Source organism: Paroedura picta, chromosome 3 (genome assembly GCF_049243985.1).
Source record: "Paroedura picta isolate Pp20150507F chromosome 3, Ppicta_v3.0, whole genome shotgun sequence".
In the NCBI taxonomy this organism is placed as follows: Eukaryota; Metazoa; Chordata; class Lepidosauria; order Squamata; family Gekkonidae; genus Paroedura; species Paroedura picta.
In genome coordinates, this window is record NC_135371.1 from 134,266,646 (window position 1) to 134,290,025 (window position 23,380).

Below are 23,380 nucleotides of genomic sequence, written 5' to 3' on the forward strand. Positions count from 1 at the left end.
ATTTCCACCCACCCTGCTCCTATACTGCTCTCCTCACACATGCCACCCACACATAATTCTGATTTAGCCTAAGCATCACTGAAGACAACACCACACAAAGCCTTGAAGATACAAACAGATTAAGGCCAGTGAAAAGCTTACCTAATTCTACCATGCATGATGGGCTCTAGTTGATCACCCCCGGTCAGTTGGTGAAGCTTGGCTCTTTCCAAGTGCTCCATGTAATTATGAATCATCTGTTAGCAAACAGAAAAATATAAAGCTAAGAATTAATGTTTAAAACTACTCCATATCTGTTTCAACAGGTTAGGAATGAAACGTATGCCTTTTTTCCTCCACCCTGCCCAATATGATAGCAAACCTAAGCTAGTTCATGAAGTAAACTGGTAAAATATTTGACTATTGAATAAATATTTGCTTAGAGCCCCAATGTTACTCTGATTTTTCTCCCCCAATATATAGTATACAACCACTTAACACTGATTAATCACTGATTATTTACACTGATGAGGTCTTTATGACTTTCAAGATTACTAAAGCAGCATAAGCACCAACAGTTACTCTTCTCAATTAACAGTTCCAAACATAAACAGCACAGTAAAAAACATACAAAAAGTATGTCAACCACATGCAACCAAAAGATCCAATAGGCACCCAGTGATTGAATGAAAGAGGGATTCCACAGTTAGATGAGAAACACACAAAATGCGTATTTGCAGCATAAACTTATGCACACTAATTCCTTGTTTTAGTTAAATCTTGATTTTGGCTATCATTTAGAATACACATGACACTGGAAACTAAAATTATTTTAATGCAAGCTTCAGAGCATATATTCACAAATATAACTATGGTATTAAGCAAATTTTAGAATAATTTCTGAAATAATTATGTATCATATATTGTATATCATATCATAATCATGCAATAAAATGGGATAGGTATTTCCAATGACATTTGGGCCCTCTGATTGGTCCTCGGGAGGAAGGCCCACCCAAGGGCCACTCAGAGGAACTGCCATGCAAACAGAAAGCACCAGTGGGCCTCTGATTGGCTCCCACTAGGAGGGGACTCTGAGAGCCAATCAGAGGCTCTTCCCCACCTCCATGAGGGCCAGGCACCACCGCCAGTCTCGACCTTGGTTGTTTGCGATTCTGGCTGGCCTCCGTGCAGGGTGGGGGGTGCCACCAGCCTCTTCCTCACCCCAGCCACTCTTGCCATTTTCCTGGTCACCAAGGAAGGTGGTTGGAAGCTGGGTGCACACTCCACCCCAACCCTGTCACAAATACAGTCCTCCTGGCCTCTGGGAAAGGCTGTGGGAAGACAGTGTGTGCTTCGCCCCACTATGCCCCCAGCCCTCCGGAAAGGCAGCAAAAATCCAGGTGCATGCTCCACCCTGATCCTACCATGCCCGTAGCTCTCCTGGCTGCCAGGGAAGGAGCAGGAGACTGTGTGGCTGCAATCTGTGCCTCCCCCCCCCCGCCAGCTCCCTGGATGCCAGGGGAGCTGGGGGAACAGGCCCCCCCACCTGTGTTTAAAATAGGCTTCCTACTAGTTTATAAGCAATTGAATATAACATACAAGCCTTTGATAAAAGTGTGAAAAGTGAACAAATAAGAGTCAGTATTTAAATAGCCCCCACATCTATAAAATTGTGTGTGTCATGACTAGACACATGAGAGTTTCTGAGCCAGTTTTGAATACTGGAAAGTACTTTCTCAAGTTCTATTACCAGTTACTTTTGATCCACAGAATGCATACTTCTACCTTTATTAGTATATATGACAACTTTTTAATTTGAATCAAGATACTAGGTTTAGTCACAGCAATGATAAGAAATGCAGATCAATCAAATCATCTACACAGTGATACAAAAAGCAAGTAGATACCTTGCTTACCCAAATATGGTATGGCACATTTGTGGTCACCTATGGTAGGATATAGGGACAAAGAATGCTGGGAATTCCCAAGCAATAGAGGTTGGGGGATCACTGGCACCAGATAAAGGATTTTGATAGATGTCTGCAGCTGCACCTCTTCATTGATTCAGGATCCTCAGCAGCAGCCTGACTTGAGCTAAAGCCAGCTTCCCTGAGATAGCTAAGGAGTTTCCAGGGCACAGCTTAGTAAAAACACAACAGCAACATTCCAAGTAAAAGAAAGGTTTATTTAGACAGAGAGAAGAGAAAGGATGGTAGCTGCGTTAGAATAAATTCTGATTTAATTGGGAAGTCAAAATGAGTTAAAATCTACAATGGCAAAAAATTAATACAAGCACATCCATATTAGCACACCAAAAATATCAGAAATCTAAAATATCCCATTGCCAATGTCATGAATACCAGGATTCAGATCCTCCTAACCTCCAGTGATGGCCAAGAACATAGGAATGAATAACAACTATAGGATCACTTTTATTGAATTGAAAATCTGGTGACTAACCATCTCCTGGCTTAATCCCTGCAGCAAATGAAAGGGCTCATCCTTTCAATTGGTCAGGTGGGAATCTAAAGTTAACATTCACAAGTCATTCTGCTATTGCCCCAGCTTATTGGGTACTTATGAGACTCTGGGGCACTTATTTGCATACATGTGCAGATTTCTTACCTGCACAGACAACATGGCAGCTCTATTCTACCACCACCATGGAACTCTTAATGGCTCTGGCAGTTGCCTCAATATCAGAAGGCTATACCCATTGCCATGTTACTGGGTGCTTGAACCATCATGGAATTCAATTATTGGCTGTAATATGTTATGCTTGTTTATATATATATTGTTTTGATCACACGTATGATCTTGTTAGTCAGAGGGAGAGAGGGCTGTAAATCCTGGGGCCAGATATTGTTGCTTCATGATTCTCGCTTCATCCTTGGGAGAAAGGCAGACATTTTTGCCTCCAGTCTCCTTGTCATCTTGGTAGATTTGTATAAGTTAGAAAAGTGTAACTGATAGTGTGGGTAAAAAGTGGCCCCTAGATCCCTGTCCGTCTTGACTGCTCAAAGAGGGTGGCCAGCAGATAGGAAGTCAACTCAGGGATATTATCAACCTTGTCTATTGGAGAGTTCCCTGAGTTGCTGAAGGAGGCAGTAGTTCGCCCTCTCCTCAAGAAACCATCAGTGGATCCATGGGACATGACCAGTTACCAACCAGTCTTGCATCTTGTGTTTCTGGGTAAGATGGTTGAAAGGGCTGCCGTGGACCAGCTCTTAGTTTTCTGGGAAGAAACTTCGTCACTCGAGCCATACCAGTTGGGCTTCCGTCCTGGCTACAGGGTAGAGATGGTGTTGACAGATTATCTCCGATGTTGGCTGAGTCAGTTGATTCAGCCACCCTCATGTTAGATCTGTCAGCTGCACTAATGTGGTTGACCGCGAGCTCTCTGTCCACCGCCTCACTGGGACGAGGATATGTGGGACAGCCTTACAATAGCTGCTCTCCTTCCTGTAAAACTGAACACATGGGTAGCAGTGGGAGATGAGACGTCGTGCCCCTTCCGACTCCCATGTGGGGTCCCCACAGAGGCAGTGCTCTCCTCCACTTTGTTAAACATCTTTATACAACCTCTGGCCCAACTGGTACGGAGTTTTAGGCTGGGTTGTCATCAGTATGTGGATGACACCCAGCTTTATCTCTTCATAGATAGCCAGCCGGATCCCACCCACCCCCCGGGACCATTCGCCAGATGTTTGGAAGCTGAAGATAGCTGGCTCAAGCAGAGTTGTTCAAAACTCAACCCCTCCCGAATCTAGTGGAATGAGCTCCCAGAAGAGCTGAGAGCAGGGGCTCCCTGCATTCCACTCCAACTCATTCAGCCAACATCCTTTGTATGTGAACTTCCAAGCTAACTCCACTTGAAATTCTGGGCCACTTATGCCTTTTATTTCATAGGACCTTCATGGCAAATTCTCATTTTTATTTATCAGGCCAGGCTTGAGCAAAATCACTTCAGCCCCTATGTCTCTCCAGCCAGTTGCTTGTTCACCATTTACAGTTACAGGGTCTAAAAATTCCGTATGCAGAGCTATCTGCACTTTCCAGACTCACGGAACCCTTGCTGATCTGTCTGCCTGGCTATGCCAAAAAATAATATTGCTAGTATGGGCTGGCCAGAGCTCACAGCCTAGGTGGGACACACCTCTGCCACTCCACCCCAACTTCAGCCTGCAAGCTTCTACCAATCATCTCTATTATCCCATTGGCCTGCCTGCCTGCCTGTTTGCGCCAAAATATACAAACTGTTGCTGTTAAAGGATGCCTCTACCATTGTCGCTACTAACCAGTTGGTCTGTCTGTTTGCACCAAAAATATAAACTCTTGCTGGTAAGGGACACCTCTACCATTGACTCCACTATTGCTGCTCATTTCTAGACTATTACGATCAACTCTGCAGGCAAAAAAATCCTCTTCTGGAGGGTAGGGCTCTGAGGCATTGTACCATTTTGAGGCCACACCTCCAGACCTCAACCCAGGGGAAGCCAACCTCCAGGTGGGGTCTGGAGATCTCCTGGAATTACAGCTCCAGACTATAAAGATCAGCTCTCATGGCTGTTTTGGAAGGTGGACAGTGCTGCTGTGCAAAAGAAACATTTGATTCACCCACACAGGTTGCTGTGAAGATGAAACACTTGAGGCCTACCGCACAGGGTTGTTGTGCAGATAAAACAGGAGGCAAAATAGCCCCCACAACAGTATCCAGTTTCATCTGCACAACAACCTTGCGTGGTAGGCCTTAAATGCTCAAAGAGTGGTGAAGAGACACGCATGACTTAGCTGTGGCTTCCCTCCAGCAGCGAGGCCAGCCACAGCAGCATTTTAAGTGAGACGGGGCTTTTCTGAGGCCTCCCTGTCAGCAATAGATAGGCAGAAGGGGAAAGCTTCCTCCACTCAAAAGGAAAGCATGCCCATGCCCACCGACTCCCCTGAGTTGCTCTTGTAAATGTGTCTCTCACCTCAGTCAAGGGCTGTTAGAGGCTCCCTTCACAGCAAGCCTGAAGGGGTGGGTGTGGAATCCTGAGCAAGAGCAGCCCTGAGTGGAGGAGATTCCACCAATAGAACTCTTTGGAACCTTCAGCATTTTGTCAGGGTGTATGGTCACGATTTTATGTATATAGATGGAGGATGGATTCTATTCAGGCCTAAGATTGCAGAAATAACATCAGATAGATGCTGCCCTCCCTGCATGAGAACCCATCAAGCCTTCAAATTCATCCAACATGCACTAAAAATTTTTTAAAAATAATTTTAACTTATTTTAAACCTATAATTGACTAATGTTTTATTATATACGTAATTTAATTTTGAGCTGATAGTTTAACTTTCTTACCCCCCCCCCCGATCCAACCAGGAAAGGGTGGGATATAAAAGAAACTATTATAGTAAAATTGCTGAAATCTAAGGATACTTAAATCTGGTGATTGGAGCTGTGAACAGACAAGCAAAATCTTTGAAAACCAACGAAAAACCTCACATTCACAGAAAACCCTGAAATCTCAAAAAAAAAAAGGGGGGGGAGGCTTAAATGTTGGCAATGTTTTGATATTATTGTAAGGGGGTTTAAAATGGGTTTCAATTTTTGAATTGTTAGTCACCACAAGCTGGTCAACGGGAGTGGCGGGACAGAAGGCCCTGACCACGCTCCCAGAATTCCTCAGGGCCTGCAAAAGGGAGCTCCTCCACTAAGCATTCAACTGAGGTTAATCCAACCTATAAACATCCGGCAGTCCCCCTCAAGTCATACCCTCCATAACCTGAAGGTTCTGACCTCCCTAAGGGTTCTGTTGATGTTGTTCTATTAAAGCTGTTCAATGAGTTAATTATGATAACCTGTTAAACTTATATTCACTGTTAGAACTGTTATTGATATATTGTTGTGACTGTTATTAATGTATGATGTTCTATGTATTCAACAATGTATGGGAGGGTGGTTCCTATGTATGGGAGGGTGGTATAAAAATCTAAGAAAATAAAAATAAATAAATAAATAAATAACAAGTGCATCTCTAACAACATGCTAACTCCATGAGTGCCCTTGACATCTCAGGTTAAATAGGTGGCAACCCAAAGGTAGTCTTTGTCATGGCACAATAATAATCATCATCATCATCATCATCAATAAATAAATAGAAATTTCTCCTCAGGAAAGTTCATATATCTCCCTTTATCACTGTCTTCCACCAGCAGCTGAAGACTTCCTCTCTGTTCATGTGCTTTTATGCATTTGTTTAAGTATTTTATATATACACTAGGGATAAAGCCCATTTATAAAAATGGGCAGAGGTTGGGCATTGGGAGAAGTGTTCTGGTAGGGCGTTGGAGGGAGGAAGCGGTGTAGTGTTCGGCGGCAGCTTTTAGGGGAAGGCAGGGAAGCAGTGCAGCATGGGCTGGGGGCGGGGCGAGCAACGGGGAGGGGAAGGACGCATGCTTGGGATTCCGGGCATGTGTGCAGCAGCAGGGGGGCAGAGCCGGGGCAGCACGTTGGGCCCTGCAACCAGGCATGCGCGTGACTCTGCACAAACCTGGTTCATTCCAGGGCCATGGGAGCAGCTGGGCAGAGCGGGCCGGCACAGGCGAAATGGAAGGGAAGGGCCAGGGCTGCGGAGGACCGGGGTAAGGTGAGAGTTGTGTCGGTGAGGCTGGAAGGGCGGGGCTGGGCGATAGGCGGCGGCTGGTTGTTGGGGCTTCGTGTCGGGCCGGGAAGGGGTCTGGGGAGGGTGATCGGATGGTGTGCATGCAGGTGTGTGTGTGTGTGTGTGCTCAAAACGTGGGAAGCTGTGGTGGGGGGCGGGGAGGGTGGGGGGTTAGCGGCCGGCGGGCGGGTGAGTGTGTGTGGGGGGGTATTTTAAGGGAGGGGAGCGGCGGTGGGGCAGGAAGGGGTGTGGGGATGGAGGGGGGGTAGTTAGCATCGTGCGGCCATGTAGTGTGTTTGGGGGGGAGGGAAAAGAGCAGGGATGACGCGTCTTCGACGTGGCATCCCGGCTCCTTTCCCCAGGGCGATGGGAAGGCAGGAGGACTCACCGTGGGCGAAGGCAGTGTGTCCTTCAGCGCAGCAAGTTCTTTGGGGGGCAAGGCCACATGGCCCTTGAGTGGCACTCGGAGGGGCGAATCAGATTCGCCCCTCCACGTTTTTATCACGGACAGAGCCCGCCCTAACTCCTCTCCAATAGCCCTTAGGGCTTTATTTTATCTGCTCCACAGGAGCGGTTAAAGATGCATTTTAAATCATTTTTAATACTTGAAATGCTTCAGTGCTTGAAATATTTTTATGTTTGGCACTGTAGGGAACCTGAATTTGGTAGAAAGGCACAGAAGCACTTTAATTTTTAAAAATATACATTCCTGCATTTAACCAACTGATAGCAGGATATAGCATCATAGCAGATCACACTGTGGGTATTCAATATGCCAAAAGGTTGTTTTTCCAGTCCTCAGGCCACTTCAGCTCCAAACCACAACAGAAGATACTATTAGTGCCAAACTGAAACAAATACATAATTTATCCTTTCAACATTTTTGCTGACATCATGAGTGTTGTTTAACTCAAAGAAACAAGACTTTGATTTGCCAATATTCACTTTAATTTTATTATATACTGTGGGGAAATAGGTTCACAACAATTTTCCATGTTAAGGACTATAAAATCATTTGTTACAATAATAATCAGTTATAAGGAAGAAAAACCACAAACAAGGCCAAAGCTAAATAAAATAAACATATGAGGGGTGAGTTAGAAAGGAACTGCACATAGGGGAGGGTGACAAAACAACTCTTTCAGTGTGCTGAAACCCTTGAGTAAGTTTCCCCATCTCCCTCTGAGTTTCCTCCACACACCTTCAACAGGTTCTCAAGAACTCAACTATAACGGTAGGTATGACTTTGTTTCTAGAGGCAAGCTGGAAAGATTGACAAAGCAAAAGGTGAGTTTATTCATTCCTTTTATGACCTGCTTTTTGGTCAAACAATAACCAAAACTTGTACCAGCATTATGTAAAATCTGTTCAGCACTGTCGCTCTGCATGGCTTGTACCAGTATCACTTGGATAGATGCCTTGCGTGTTTTGTAGTTAATGTCTGAAGCCAATGAACTATGAACAAACAAATTCACAGAATGGCTTTCTCACTCTGTAGTCCCTCTAAAAGTTGCTTTCAAGGTATGTAGACTTAAAAAACAGAGAATATCACTTGAGGGAATATCAGCAGCAGTCTCTCCCTACTCTGATGTGAAAGATTTCTACCAACAGCTAGAATCACGCAAGGAGGCAATTTCTGGTAATATAGAAGGGCAGAGCACCTGCTTTGCATGCCAAAAGGCTTAGGTTTCAGTTCCGGACATCTTCAGTTAAAAGAATCAGGTAGCAGGCAATATGAAATACTTCTGCCCGAGGCTCTAAAGAAATCTTGCCTGTCAGACTAGACCAGGCTTTCACCACCAGTTTCATGAAACTCAGGGGTTTCTTGATGATCCTAGGAGGGTTTCCAAAATCAGTGGGAATTAATTAATTTTTTGTAATGTGTTAAACATTTATTTGGTGATATGACTATATATGATCATGTTGACCACCCACCGCTCCCAAAATGGCCAATGATGGGCCTGGAAGGGATGGAAAGCGGAGTGGAGGGGCCCCAGGTGGGTGTACACAGCTATGTTTCCCAACAATGATTCTGCCCCTTCGGGAGTTTCTTGAAACCTGAAGAATGTTTCACGGGTTTCTTGATGGTAAAAACAGTTGAGAAAGGCAACCATATATGATCATGTCAACCCACACACCCCTCTCAAAATGGTGAACGATGGGCCTGGAGGGGGGAAGAAAGGGAGGGCATGTGCACAGCTATGCTTCCCAACTATATTCTGCACAATTGCACCACTTCTGGGGTTTCTCGAAGGCTGAAGAATTTTTCAGGGGTTTCTCAAAGGTAAAAAACGTTGAGAAAGGTTGGACAGTATTATATGGACCAACTTTTTGACTCAGTATAGAGCAGCTTCAAGAAATCTTTCCAACCTTCCTATGAATTGAAGTTCATAACTAAATGGTCTGTTAGCAGAAGAGATGGAAGTAATTTCCACCAACATACTGATCTGGAGTGTCCCCCAGGAGCAGCATTTCAAAGAGATGGGTGGCGGGCATTCTGTTCCACTGATAGAAAGAGCTTTTGGATGAATGGAATATTTAGTTTGAATCTAGCCTTTAGACTTCTAGACTTTACACTGGAGGAAAGCCTCAGTGCTCTGTCTTGTGGATTATCTCTTTAAAAGAGCATTTCTAGGTGTCAAAATTGTCAGCTATTGAAACGTTAGCTACGCTCCCTGTATTACTGGCATAACATCTTGCAATGATTGCAGGACTTGCATTTCTTTATATTACAGGATTTCGTGACACTGAGGTTTCTTGACAGCTCTAGGAGGATTAATTATTTTAAAATATTTTTTAATTTGTTATAAATTTATCACGTGATATGCTCATAAATGGTCATGTCAACCTGCCCTCCCCTCCTGGAGGGCACGTACACAGCTATGCTTCTCAACCATATTCTGCACAATTGTGGCACTTCTGGGGTTTCTTGAAGCCGGAAGAATGTTTCAGGGGTTTCTCAACAGTAAAAAAATCGAGGAAGACTGCTTTATACTCTTGTGAAATCTTTCAACCAATGACACAATTGTCTATAGAGAAGATTCCCTGCTCCAAAGGTCACTGCATACCATCATTAATTCACAAGGATCCAGTTAATATCAAGATTATTTGTTACTAACGAATGCTTTCATCCACGTACATACCCTCTTGGATCAATGACTGTAACAAACAGACAAAAACAACCAGAAGCAATCGTAGCTTTCATTAAGCTTGCATCTCTTCTTCCCAGCTTATAAACAATTCTTACTTGCAAAATATTTTCAAGATTTGTCAGCAGACTACACAAAGTATCAGTTACTTCGAGGTAAAATTTTTAAAAAGTAGGAAGAAATGTTTGGTTGGTTACAGTTAACATTATGACTTAAGCAGCAATGATAGTGACAGTACTATTGTAGGAGAATATTTTGGTTTAAACAAATGGTAATGACAACTTAATTTTTCATATGGTTATGATGGTGCCATCTGTAACACAAAAAAGTTTTACATCAAAGTCTGAACAAGGTTACAGACACACACAGTGCCATTCCAAAAAAGCAGTATACGTGGGGAGGGGGGGTAAGCGGCAGACATAAAAAGTATGAGAAATAAGGAGAAATTATGAACTCTTCTGCACAACACACTTTCAAATATAAAATTCACATCAAATTAAAAGTTCGTTTCAATGAATTATCTTTTTCTTGTCCCTTCTGTGCTACATCCTGTTCACAACCTAACAAATCTTTATGCCTAAGGTTTCTTTAAGTACTAAGTACATACCACAATGACCTTAATACAAACAATCCATTCACTGCAACAAACATGCTGTTCATAAATACTGGCAGCATTTTTTTTTGAAGGATATTGACATTGGCATTAATTCATAAATATAATTCAGATGCTGCAGAAAAATGCCTCATTAGATCTCAGCATGCCCTAACAAGCCTGATTGCTCATTATTAAGCTCTTTTCTGGATAGCTTGAAACAGAATGTTTGATGTGAATACTTAAATGTCGCTGTACTATTTCAAGCAAAGAATTAGACGAAACAATCTTGCCCAACAGTATGAAATTACCATAACCAGACAAAGAAAGTCACAAACATTTATCAAGGCTTTCAATAACAATCTCTCAACATACCCTCAAGCTGAAGAGTGCCACTGGTGTGAAGTGAAACTCCATTTATGTATTGACATTTATAGTTCACCTTTCCACTAGGACTTAAGGTAGATTACACATAGTGATTCAATACAATCAACGGGATGGGACATTTAGTGAAGAATGCAATAGGATTAGGGTTGTATTGTCAACCAAAAATCGAAGAGGAGGAAGAGGAAGAAGAAGAAGAAGAAGAGTTGGTTCTTATATGCCGCCTTTCCCTACCCGAAGGAGGCTCAAAGCGGCTTACTGTCGCCTTCCCATTCCTCTCCCCACAACAGACACCCCTGTGGGGTGGGTGAGGCTGAGAGAGCCCTGATATCACTGCTCGGTCAGAACAGTTTTATCAGTGCCGTGGCGAGCCCAAGGCCCCCCAGCTGGCTGCATGTGGGGGAGCGCAGAATCGAACCTGGCATGCCAGATTAGAAGTCCACACTCCTAACCACTACACCAAACTGGAAGAGGAAGAAGAGGAAGAAGAACTCAAGCAAAGTATAAGAGTTAACATGGCACATTAAATGATGCAAAATTACACAGTAGGCTCTTATTTGTAGCAAACTATACACAGTATTATGGGCCACAGTCCTTAATCATTTATCTGTAACTTTGTAAATCTTTTTTTTTCAAATTTTTAATTTTATTTATAGTATTAATATATTGACCGAAAGAGAAGGGAAAAAAAGGGCTAACAACTAAATTAGTACTAAGGATATCATTGAACAATACAGAAAAATAAAATAGAAAGTCCTCCTCACTCTATCTATGCTATTCCATATAAAATGTTTAATGCACCTGACTTCCTTTCTTGAGATAGTCCATAAAATTGCTCCATTGTTCATCGTATTTTTCACTGGCTTTTTGTTAATCATACTAGTAAGTCTAGCCATCTTTGCTAGTTCTGTAATTTTATCCAACCATTGGGAAATAGATGGAGTCTCCATCGCTTTCCAATTCTTCGCCCAAACCAACCTCGCAGCCGTGGTAGCATAGAAGAAGAAAATCCTGGCTGTGTTCAGTAAAACATCTGGATGTACACTTAACATGCAAGCCGGTTTGAGTGGGAATCGGAACTTAAATATTTCCTATAATATAATGTGTATTTTGGCCCAATAACTTTTCGCATTCTCACAATTCCACCACATATGATAAAAAGAGCCAACCGTATTATTACATTTCCAACATTTATTATTATACCATTAAGCCATTTTTGCAATAACTTTAGGAGTAATATAACATCTTGTACCAATTTTCTCTTAAAATCTGACTATTCATTTGTTTAGGAATTGTAGATCAAGCTCATTCCCATTTTTCCATAGTAACAGTCATTATTATTATTATGATTATTATTTAATTTTTAGACCGCCCTTCTCCAAATAGGTCTCAGGGCGGTTTACAACATAAACAGTTAAAAAACAATAAAATCCCCATAAAACCCCGAATTTACGTCAAACAACATGTCACATATAACATATAAGCAGCGGTGGTCACAATTCTAATCATATTTACCCGACTTCCCCCAAGTTCAGCCTGGTGGGGAGAATAATATTCAGAAAAAGGGTGGCGCCAATGCAATAGATCTAACAATGATATCGATGTTAGAGATCTCAATATTGGAGGGGATCCTCCGATGGATTAGTGGGAGAGCTGCCCTGGCCTCAACCATATACCTGCCCATATGAGAGCTGCCCTGGCCTCATCTCTAATCTATTTGATCATACAGTTTTTAACTTGTTCCGTTTCAGTTTCATATTTCAAAAGAAGTTTATATATCTGACCTTGCAAATGTGGTTTATTAAGTAATAAAGTAAAGTCAGTAAGGGGAGAATTAATATCTGCCAATTTTTCAAAATCTGAACTTAACCTTGACACTAATTGATTGTATTCCATCCATTGTATTTCCAATCCTTCTTTTTAAATGTTTTAAAGTTTTAATGTTGAGTAACAAGATAGGTACCAGAAATTAAGCACTTCTCACTTTGGTTTTGCAAATCATCTTTCCCATCATTACCCGGGCAAATGAATATAAAATGAAAATAAAACCAATAGAAAATCTTTTCCACCCTAAATGCATCCCTTAACAATGTCCTGAACAATGTGCAACAGACTTCCAAAAACCAACCTACTCCCCCAAAAAAAACCTGATTCAGAAAGCAGTAAGCTGCCCCTTGAGCATAACTGCAGACAAGGCTGCAGTCTTCATTACCTACCTCTGTATGTCTTGAATGAAGAGCATTGTATTCCTTTTTCAGTTCTGCTTCCCTCTCCTCCAGTCTGCTAACTGAAAAATATAAAGTTAGTTTATTCAGAATCAGAGTTGACATCAGCAGTAGAATCAGAGTCCATTTACAGCCATTTCTGACCTTCCAACAACATGTGAACACCTCTTTGTTCCAAGCAGAATCTGGTGTCACTTTTATACTGAACACTAATTCATCTACCCAAATCCCTGCCATCCAGGCAGTAGTCCAAGCTGTCCAACTGTCTCAGTATACTCTTAAAAGTACACTGCAACAGTACAGGGAAGCCCAAGCATCCATCTTGCATGATAAGAATGCACCATCTTTGTCACTAATAGAAAGGCAGCTGCTGATGGACTCCCGCCCATCCTGATCCCTCAAAAATGCCCAACTATTCCCTGTTCAGCAACATACACTTCTAACAAGGGTACTATAGAGGTGAATGGAATGGAACGTTCTCCAGTGCTTCATTTCCACAGAAAAGTTTTCATTTCATATTGTTTCACAAAACAAACAATGAACAGATGCTATTACCAATACAGTATTAGGGAAGAATAGCCGTTTGAAAATCACAATACTTTTAGGGCAATTATTCTTAAAAATTAGAAGGTATTTTATTTTACTGATTTATAAACAGGTTGGGGGACCACTGGACATAATGATCCAAATAAGAAGCCAAGTTATGACTGGTTGTGCAGATCAAACAAAATCAAAGCTAAAATTTTTATTGTTCTACCTTCTTTCACATGGTGGAAAAGACAGCATCGGCACAATCTTGGCACAGAACAAACAAGTAATGACTGGTGCTAAACAGAGCAACATTGAAACAGGCACCCAGTGACCACCACAGAGAAAAGTTAAATTCCATTGAATGGACAATTATATTTGTAGTATACCATGAACAGGTCTAAAATGAGCATGTCAGCCATTTTCAGTGTCTTTCTTTTTTCTTAAATTTAAGTAATGTAGATCAGTCATCCCCTGCCCTGTGGTTCACAAAGAACCACATTCACAATTACCATCAACCAAAAGAGCCATATGACTACTGTATATCCTGTAAATCACCCCTCCAAAAACATACATTCAATTTGTAATTACTGGACTAATTCTAAGTATATAGGAATGGCTCTCCCCAATGCTGAAATTTTGCCATCACTTATATATTTGAGGAAAAATGAAGTTCCCTCACAACATCAGGCATAGCAGTTTAAGTGAGTGAAACTGCCAAGTTGCCTGGAAGAGAGCAAGCTGTTCAAAGAGGAAGGGGGGGGGGGTAAAACCATCATCACCACCATCCTGCTATGGATATCTTGCTGTTTTACTGCAGGGCCACCATAGCTGCAGGGCTTCTGTTGTCTCCTCTGTGGCCAGACTGCTTTCCTCTCAGCAATGAAATAAATGTGCAGGGGGTGGTGGGGTGCTGGATAAGATGATCTTTTACTTCCATTCCTAGCACAAGGATCACAAGGTCCTTCAGTCCCTGCAGGGGTGGCTGTTTTAAAGTGGGAACTGCCTGGCAAATGTATGTTCCATCAGAGGGCACTCTTGATCACTTTCCTGGAACACAGCACAGTTACCAAATAGTGAAACAGTGCTCAGAAGAGCCACAGGTGGTTTCTCAAACAGCAACACGAAGAGGATCACTTCTGCAAGTAAAGTATAAGCTCTATAGCAGTGGTCCCCAACCCCCGGTCCGGAGACCGGTACCAGTCTGTGCATCAGTTGGCACCGGGCCGCGGCTCCTCCTCGTCCACCTCCCCGGCTGCTGCCCTGCTACTCTGCCGCCTACTCACCTTTGGTGGTCACCAGCGGCTGCCATGGCTGGGGCTCCCCCTCGACATGGCACTGCGCAGCTGCTGCTGGCAGCGCCTCCCAGCGGGTGGCAGAAAGTCAGGGGCACCAGCGGGGAAGCAAGTGGAGCAGGGGCTCAGGTGGTGGCAATGTCCCTCGGCAAAAGACTACCCCCCCCCCGCCGGGCCTCAATAAAATTGTAAAGCGTTGACTGGTCCCCGGTGATAAAAAGGTTGGGAACCACTGCTCTATAGCCTTTAAGGTTTTACAAGTATTATCTTTACACCGCCCGTGGCGCCACGGGCGCCACGGACTAAATAAAGCCGTAAGGGCTGTGTAGGAGGAGTTAGGGCGGGCTCGGTCCGGGATGAGGAAGGATGCCGATTGGCCCCTTCCTCTTGACGGACCATCGGCCGAGCCAATCGGCAGGCGCGAAGCGCCTGCCGATTGGCTCGGTCGATTCCCACCCCACTCACAAGGAAGCAACTGCGAGCCGCGCGAAGCGCGGCTCGCAGTTGCTTCCTTGCTGGCGGGCTGACGCGTCAGAGGCGCGTCGGAGGGGCTCCCTGCCCGGCGGCTTGGCGCGGCGAGAGGCGCGAAGCGCCTCTCGCCGCGTCAAGCCGCCGCTCAAAAAGCCGCCTCCGCCCTCAAGCCTCGGTAAAGCCGCCTCGCCGCGGTAAAGCCGCCTCCGCCCTCAAGCCTCTGCTGCCGCCGATCTACCCTCGCCTCCGCTCTTAAGTGCTTCCGCCTCCGCCGATCAAGCCGCCGCCGCCATCAACCCGCCGCTCAAAATGGCCGCCGGCCTACACTGTAAAGCCGCCTCCGCCGCCGCCGATCAAGCCGCCGCTAAAACTCGCCGCCAGACACCAAACCCAGCGCCGGGTAAGTAATCTTTTACTCTCCCACTGCCTCCTAGCGCCCATTGTATTTAGGATACAATGGGCTCTTTTACTAGTTCCACTATAAAGAATAAATATAATAAAGCTTTGTACTTGATTTGTACTAATTAAATATTTCATTTTAAGTATTTCTCGCTCTTGGGACACAAATTACTGTAACATGGGTACCTTTAAATTGTTGTGTACAAAACAGTCAAAATAAATGCGCTAAATCAGATAGCATTTTATTTAGAGCGCTGGAAAGTTTTTCCATTGAAACTCATGTGGCTAAGACAATCAATGCAATAAATTACTATTAATTTAGCTTTACTAGCCTGTACATACAGCAAGGAAGTTAAGAAAGACTGAGGACTGAGCCAGAGTTGTTTTGCATATTTAGATATAGGTTGCATTCACAACCAACCAGGTGGTTTACAAAATTAAAATAATAACCATGAGAACAGCACAAACTTTCAGCTTTAAATTTTATACCATTTCCACTACATATTTTACAACATGTATTTGCAGTGACTTGAGTGCTATTTTAGTACATTAAAACAATAACTGCTTGATCCAGTTTGCAATGCCTATATCCATTTAATATTTAGCATACATGTAGACCACTCTGACATTATTTAATTTATACACTGCCCTCCCATGTGGCTCAGGACAGTGGAGAACAAGCAATTTACATCTAGAGCAGCCAGAGAGGATGGCTGTAATTACGATGCGTCAGCATGGCTTTTTCAAGAACAAGTCATGTCAGACTAACCTTATCTCTTTTTTAAAGAAAGTTACTACCTTGCTAGATCATGGGAATGCTGTGGACACTGTTTACTTTGATTTCAGTAAGGCTTTTGATAAGATTCCCCATTATATTATTGTTGGCAAGTTGGTAGAATGCAGTATGGATCCAATTATTGTTAGGTGGATCAAGAACTGGTTGACAGATCTCACCCAAAGGGTGCTTGTAAATGGTTCATCATTTTCTTGGAGAGGGGTGACTAGTGGAATGCCTCAGGGATCTGTCCTGGGCCCTATGTTGTTCAAAATATTTATCAATGATGTGGATGAAGGAATAGAGGGGGTGCTTATTAAATTTGCAGATACTAAACTGGGAGAGGTATCAAACACATCAAAAGACAGAATCAGGATGATCTTGACAGGCTGGAAAACTGGGCTACAATGAGTAAAATGAATTTCAATAGTGAAAAATGTAAAAGTTCTGCATTTAGGTGGGGAAAATCAAATGTATCACTATAGAATGGGTGAGATTTGTCTTGGCAATAGTCCATAAGAAAAGGATCTGAGGTCTTAGTAGACCATACACTGAACATGAGTCAGCAGTGTGACTCAGTAGCTAAAAAGGCAAATGGGATTTAAAAGTATAGTGTCCAGATCATGCGAGATGATGTTGACCCTTTACTCCGCTCTGGTTAGTTTTGAACACCACAACTGAAGAAACATGTACAGAAACTGGAGTGTGTCCAGAGGAGGGCTACAAAGATGGTGAGAGGTTTGGCGACCAAATCATATGAGGAAAGATTGACGAGCTTAGTCAGTTTAGCCTGGAGAGACGGCAACTAAGAGGTGATATAACCATCTTCAAATACTTGAAGGGTTGTCATATAGAGAAGATAGAGCAGAGCTGTCTTCTGTTGCACCAGAACCAATGGGTTGAAATTAATTCAAAAGAATTTTCAGCTATACATTCAGAGGTTCTTGCAGAGTGGTTCCTCAGTGGAACAGGTTTCCTCTGGAGGTGGTTGAATTCTCCTTCTTTGAAAGTTTTTAAGCAGAGGCTAGATAGTAATATCACAGAAATGTCAATTTTATGAACTTAGACAAATTGTGAGTGGGTGGGCAGTAAGGGATGTGCCAGTGTTTGTCTCTTGTGGACCTTCCTTGCATACCAACGGAATTGCTAATTGCTGCTGCAGGTAGGTGAATTTCCTCCAAGGGCAGGCTGGATTCTGGAGATTCTTGATGGAGGGCTCACTTGGGCATGAAACTAAGGTCACCGTGGGTAGGCATGTAGTTGTGAGTTCCTGCACTATGCAGGGGATTGGACTAAATGACCTTGGTGGTCACTTCCAACTCTATGATTCTATAACAAAAACAGTTAAAAGCCTTACAATATTAATATTCTGGAATAAGAATATTAAAATAAAGTGCACAACAGTACAAGGGGAACAGTAAGAACTAACAATCAGGTGAAGCTGCCTCTTCCTCCCTGTTATTCCAGCGAGAGGAAAAAGAAGACTATTTTCCAAATTTACCCTTCTTCACATATCGAGCTGCGCTTTGACTACAAGGTTCTCGCAACCCACAGAGAAGATTTTCCAGGATGCTGGGAATTAAAAGCAAGAAAAGCTGCATTCAGATACAGACTCCTTTTGGAGCCTTTGGGATCCATCCCATTATTTATCATGTGACATTTAACTTCCTCAAACATATATTTTTATTTCATTCACAAGTCACCATCATAAAATAAACAAACTCATTAATGTACATCCAAGAAATGCTCCTTAATCTTGACTAGTTACATGAAGGCAGGAAGTAGGAAAGACTGCTTTCAGATGGGTTTTTCTATTCCATTTCATGTAGTCTCCAATTGTATAACACGACTATTTCTAGATGCTGAGCCCTTTGACAAACAGCTTCTGCTCCATCTAGTGGACTCTTGGTTTGATAACAAGCAGACTTGGAAAGGGTAAGCAGAATTAATTATTGAGTTCCTGCTGTATACAGCATGAAGCAACAATACTCACTCCTCTAAAATAGGGTGGGGGGGACTCGCAAATGTTTAATATATTTTCATTCTACTTTTCACAGCAGTTATGCTCAAAAATAGTTCAAAAACACGGCTCAAAAATAGCTTAGTTATACTTTTATTATCCATAATCATGATATTGCCCTTGCATGAATCTCATAATACTTGTGATTCACATACATAGTGCCCTGTCTTAACAGGCCTTTTCAAAAGTCAGAAATTTGATCATTTCTTCAGATGCAGTTCCATATCTGAGGAGCTGCTACAAAGAATACCCACTTGTGCACTGAGTAAACCATACTGAAACAGAATGGACAAAAGCAAATGCCATCCCAACTTATCTGAACACACTATACTATACCAGTTGCTGCAGCCAAATAATATAGTTGCCCTATTAGACACCCCAGATTCTTCTGAATGTTTATTAAATGGCTGTTTACATGCAGAAGTTCCAAACAGTGTTCAATCACCTGAGAGTGACTGAAGAGCCAACTTGGTGTAGGGGTTAGGAGCACCGACTTCTAATCTGAGCCAGGTGTGATTCCGCACTCCCTCACATTCAACCAGCTGGGTGACCTTGGGCTCACCACAGCACTGATAAAGCTGTTCTGACCGAGCTCAGGGCTCTCTCAGCCTCACCTACCTCAAAAGGTGTCTGTTGTGGGGAGAAGAAAGGGAAGGTGATTGTAAGCCACTGAGAATCTTTCAGGTAAAGAAAAGCAGCATATAAGTACCAACTCTTCTTCTTCAAATTCCATATTATCTTACTCTGACTAGCAGGGTTTCAAGGTTGAGGTCTTCCTCAGCACCAATACTTGATCCTTTCAGCTAGAGATGCTAGTAATTGAACTTAGGACCTTCTACATGCAAAGCCACTTCACTTACCACTGAGTCATGGCCCAACATTTATCCTTCCTTGTATAACTCTTGCAGTTTTGACTTTTAGTTGCAAATAAGAGAAATCAGTATGAAAACATACCCAGAACAGAAAGAAAAGAAACACTTTCTTATGAAAGTACCCTGGCCCAGGGCAAAGTAGGCCAGAGTTTAAGGTTTCCTTGGCTAACCAAGGAACAATCTAGACATCTCTTATCTTCCGTAAGAACCTTGGGGTGGATACAGATAAAATTCCACACATTTCCATATCATTAAACGTAATTGAATCTTTTCTTCATTTTGGCTGCCTTTAGATAGGAATATGTTATTGCTCTACAGTCAAATCTGAATGTAACAATTATGAATCAGCCTGATCTCCTTGGGGGTTTGTCTGTTGTAGTTGTTCTCGCTGACCAAAGCTAATGAAGTTCTGTTGATTTAGATCTACTGCTAGATTGTTGCTGAAGTGTTATTTTGTTACTGTCTTATATGTTCAGACTGTTCCATGTATTACCCCTGAAATGTTGTATGTGAACCACACTGAGCCATATGGGAGGGCAGTATAGAAATCTAATAAAAATAAAATGAATTGTATCTTTTATGGAATGCACTAAATTGTCTCAGGGACTTCCTCCCCCCAACTTATCAACTATTGGCTAAAACAGTGGGGTCATCTGAGATTAGGGGTGAAGATGAAAGCTTCAGAAAATACATTACTGTTAAAGTCATTTACAGCAAGTAAAATCAGACAGTATTTTTGTTGATGCCTTTGGCCATATGAACCCTATCATTCTTATTACCTTCAGGAAATGTAAAAGAGCAAGCTATTAAAAGAATACAATGAAGTCTATCCTTTCCTTTTTATGTGAGGGTTGGCAAGAAATGCAATAAGGGATCTTTTAAACATAGCCCAAAGAGAACGCATGATATAACCCTACACTGAGTCCAATGGTCCATCTACAATGGTACTGTCCATTATGAATGACAGTGGCTCTCCAAGGTCTCAGGTAGAGAAGGATCTTCCCCCAGCAACCGCTATCCCAGGTGGTTTAATTGGAGTCACCAGGGACTGAATTTAGGACACTGAAGCCACAACCACTCACTTGTTGTTTGGTATCAATCTGGAAGCTTCCTAAGGCTTAGGAAAGGAGAAATGGCTCACATTCCACTACTTCCTTCATTCCTTGTTTAGACAGAGGTGCATGTTATGAAAATGTTCCAAGCACAAGAGGCATCACACATTCTGGCTCCAGGGAAAAGATAAAAGCTTTACTGGGAATACAGAGGGGAGAACATAAGGCTTCCAATGAAGTGGTGAGAGGAAGGAAATCTTGGATGGCAGGGAATGGTAATATAGCATAGATAAAAACATCCCTGATACAGCTGGCCTACTTTTTTCCTAGCTTTACATTTATGTCAATTTAGATGACATTGAACATTTCAATCCTGGGTAGACACCTCACACAAAAGCAACCCCTAGTCCTCTTTCACATTCGCTGGGAAATGTGCATATGAGTTTCCATTTTCTGGGATTTTAATAGCATTGGCAAAGCTCACACCCACCCATTTGGAAGTAGAATAATGCTTTGAGAAGAAGCTGCTAGTTCTGGTAAAGCAGGTAGATAGAGATCCACACCTTTCTAGACTGAGGGCATTTTTGCACATCAAAAAATAGTGTTATGCCAGCATAGGACTAAATATTATCGCACCTCTGGCCATTCCTCACCTTGACATCTCACTGCCTTTTAGTCTGCTGCCTTTTCGCGCTTCTCACCCTCTTCAAGCGCAGCTGGAAATGGCGGTTTATAGGAGACTCTCTTTCTGCCTGTCAATCAAACCAGGTAGCCAATCCCCTTTCTCCTTTTTTTAAAGGTCCCACAATGTCCGCCAATTTTTTAAAAATTAATAGTTCCCTGTTTAAACCCCCTCCTTTCAGTCCCTGTATTAGGCAGCATTAGGGTTCCTGTGTCATCTATTTGTACTGCCTGTCAATATTACCATTAGTAATGGTACAGTTACAACTCATCTTATATACAATTTAGATGAGCCTCTTGTGGCACAGAGTGGTAAAGGCAGCAGACATGCAGTCTGAAAGCTCTGCCCATGAGGCTGGGAGTTCAATCCCAACAGCCGACTCAAGGTTGGTAAAATGAGCACCCAGCTTGCTGGGGGGGTAAACGGTAATGACTGGGGAAGGCACTGGCAAACCACCCCATACTGAGTCTGCCATGAAAACGCTAGAGGGCATCACCCCAAGGGTCAGACATGACTTGGTGCTTGCACAGGGGATACCCATACCTTTATATAACATTTAATTCAAGCACAAAGCACTTTATGGCACTGCTTGCCATGGACAGCATGGGATCCACTAGAGTGCTTCCTGGTGCTTCAAAGTATTTTTGAGTCCCCAATGCGTTTCATGTTAAGCTTCCTCAGGGGGATATCACTTCAGATTTTCAGCTGAATGTTACTTTCATTCCTGGTAGTATTCTTTCAGTTTCTTCTCCAGAGCAAAGAATCAGTCCCAGCTTTCCTCCACTTGGATTGGAATAGGAAATGCTCCAGAACCACCCAAGCAGCATCACCTCTGTGCCTTTAAATATTAATTACTTTACTATATTTACACCTACTTATTGCAGGTTCTAGAGTTATACAATTCAGGTGTTAGCATGTGGCAGTGTTTTCTTCATGAAAAATATTTGTTTTTTGGAACTCAAGGAATGCTTTTCATTATTACAACAGGTTGATCATGCCTTTGGTAGAATGTCTGACAAGCATTCACATGCCTACATTTCCCTAACTACTACAGCATGGAAAAATTCTCCTACTGTCAACAGAGTTATATCTTTATTAATAGAAACAAGTAGGATGGCTGAGACACCAAAGAAGACTCTTTTCCTTAATGGGAACTGACAATCAGTCCTAAAAAGACATCAACACTGTCCCAGAGTATTAGGCCAAGTGTCTCTATGTATTTATTTATTATTGTTATTATTTATTATACTTATATACCACCTTTTCCTGGGGCTCACCGACTGCTGCAGATCGATTCTTGTTGTTTCCTGTTGCTATTATTGCTATATAAATTTCCCATTCTTCCCCAATTCCAAATCGCCTAAAAAGCTCACAATCAGGATCACCATAACTGAGATGTTCTATTTTGGTATGTGGTACCCTTGGTAACTCATGCATCAGGTGGATCAAGCCTGTGTTACTACAACACTATAGGGAAAAAAATTTAACGCATAAAAATGCACAGAACTAACTGAACAGAAATAAACCATATTAGATTTCTATCACATTTCTGCTATATTCAAGGCATCTCACTGTTTAAGTTTACTTAATTTTTTTAGTGACAACTGCAAAGGAATTCAGAATAGTTTGCTATAGACCAGTGGTCCCCAACCTTTTTATCACCAGGGACCGGTCAACGCTTGACAATTTTACTGAGGCCCGGGGAGGGGTAGTCTTTTGCCGAGGGACGTCGCCACCGCCACCTGAGCCTCTGCTCCACTTGCTTTCCCGCCGGCACCCCTGACTTCCCACCGCCCACTGGGGGGCACTGCCAGAAGCAGCTGTGCAGTGCCACGCCGAGGATGAGCCCCAACCATGGCGGCCACCGGACAGCACCAAAGCTGAGCCGGCGGCAAAGTGGCAGGACAGCCCCTGATGTAGCCCCCGAGGGAAGGAGGACGAGCCGCAGCCCAGTACTGATTGATCCACGGACCGGTACCAGTCTCCGGACCGGAGGTTGGGGACCACTGCTATAGACTACTTATCCTAAAAACATTCAAGCAGGTCTTTCTCTTAATTATCATCCCACAGTACTTTACAGATACAGGTAAGATCCCAAACTCCACATCAGCATATGTATTCTTTTGGAGTAATGCAGAGTTTCTCAGAGAGGAGTCCATGGACTTCTAGGGATCCACCAATGTAATCCAGGACTGATCACAAGTAAGAACAGAAGCTTTCTCTTGCCCATCTTGCTAACATGAAATGAAACCACTTCAGTTTTATAGAAGAGGGCAGGGGCTCTCCACCTCAATGGAAAAGGATGGA

General features: G+C 42.9%; 1 protein-coding gene across 4 annotated transcripts in view; it reads right to left on the bottom strand.

The window, feature by feature from the left end:
• SPAG9 (sperm associated antigen 9) overlaps nt 1-23,380 on the bottom strand; it is a 116,514-nt gene that overhangs the window by 80,352 nt on the left and 12,782 nt on the right. For all 4 annotated transcript variants that reach the window (XR_013229439.1, XM_077327984.1, XM_077327985.1 and 1 more), the window contains exons 3-4: nt 12,971-13,041; nt 142-236 (exon numbers count right to left, since the gene is read on the bottom strand). Coding sequence is in view for 3 of the 4 variants with exons in the window: in XM_077327984.1 (XP_077184099.1) it covers nt 142-236; nt 12,971-13,041 (166 nt within the window). In the remaining variant the exon portion in view is untranslated. The remainder of the gene's footprint in view (nt 1-141; nt 237-12,970; nt 13,042-23,380) is intronic.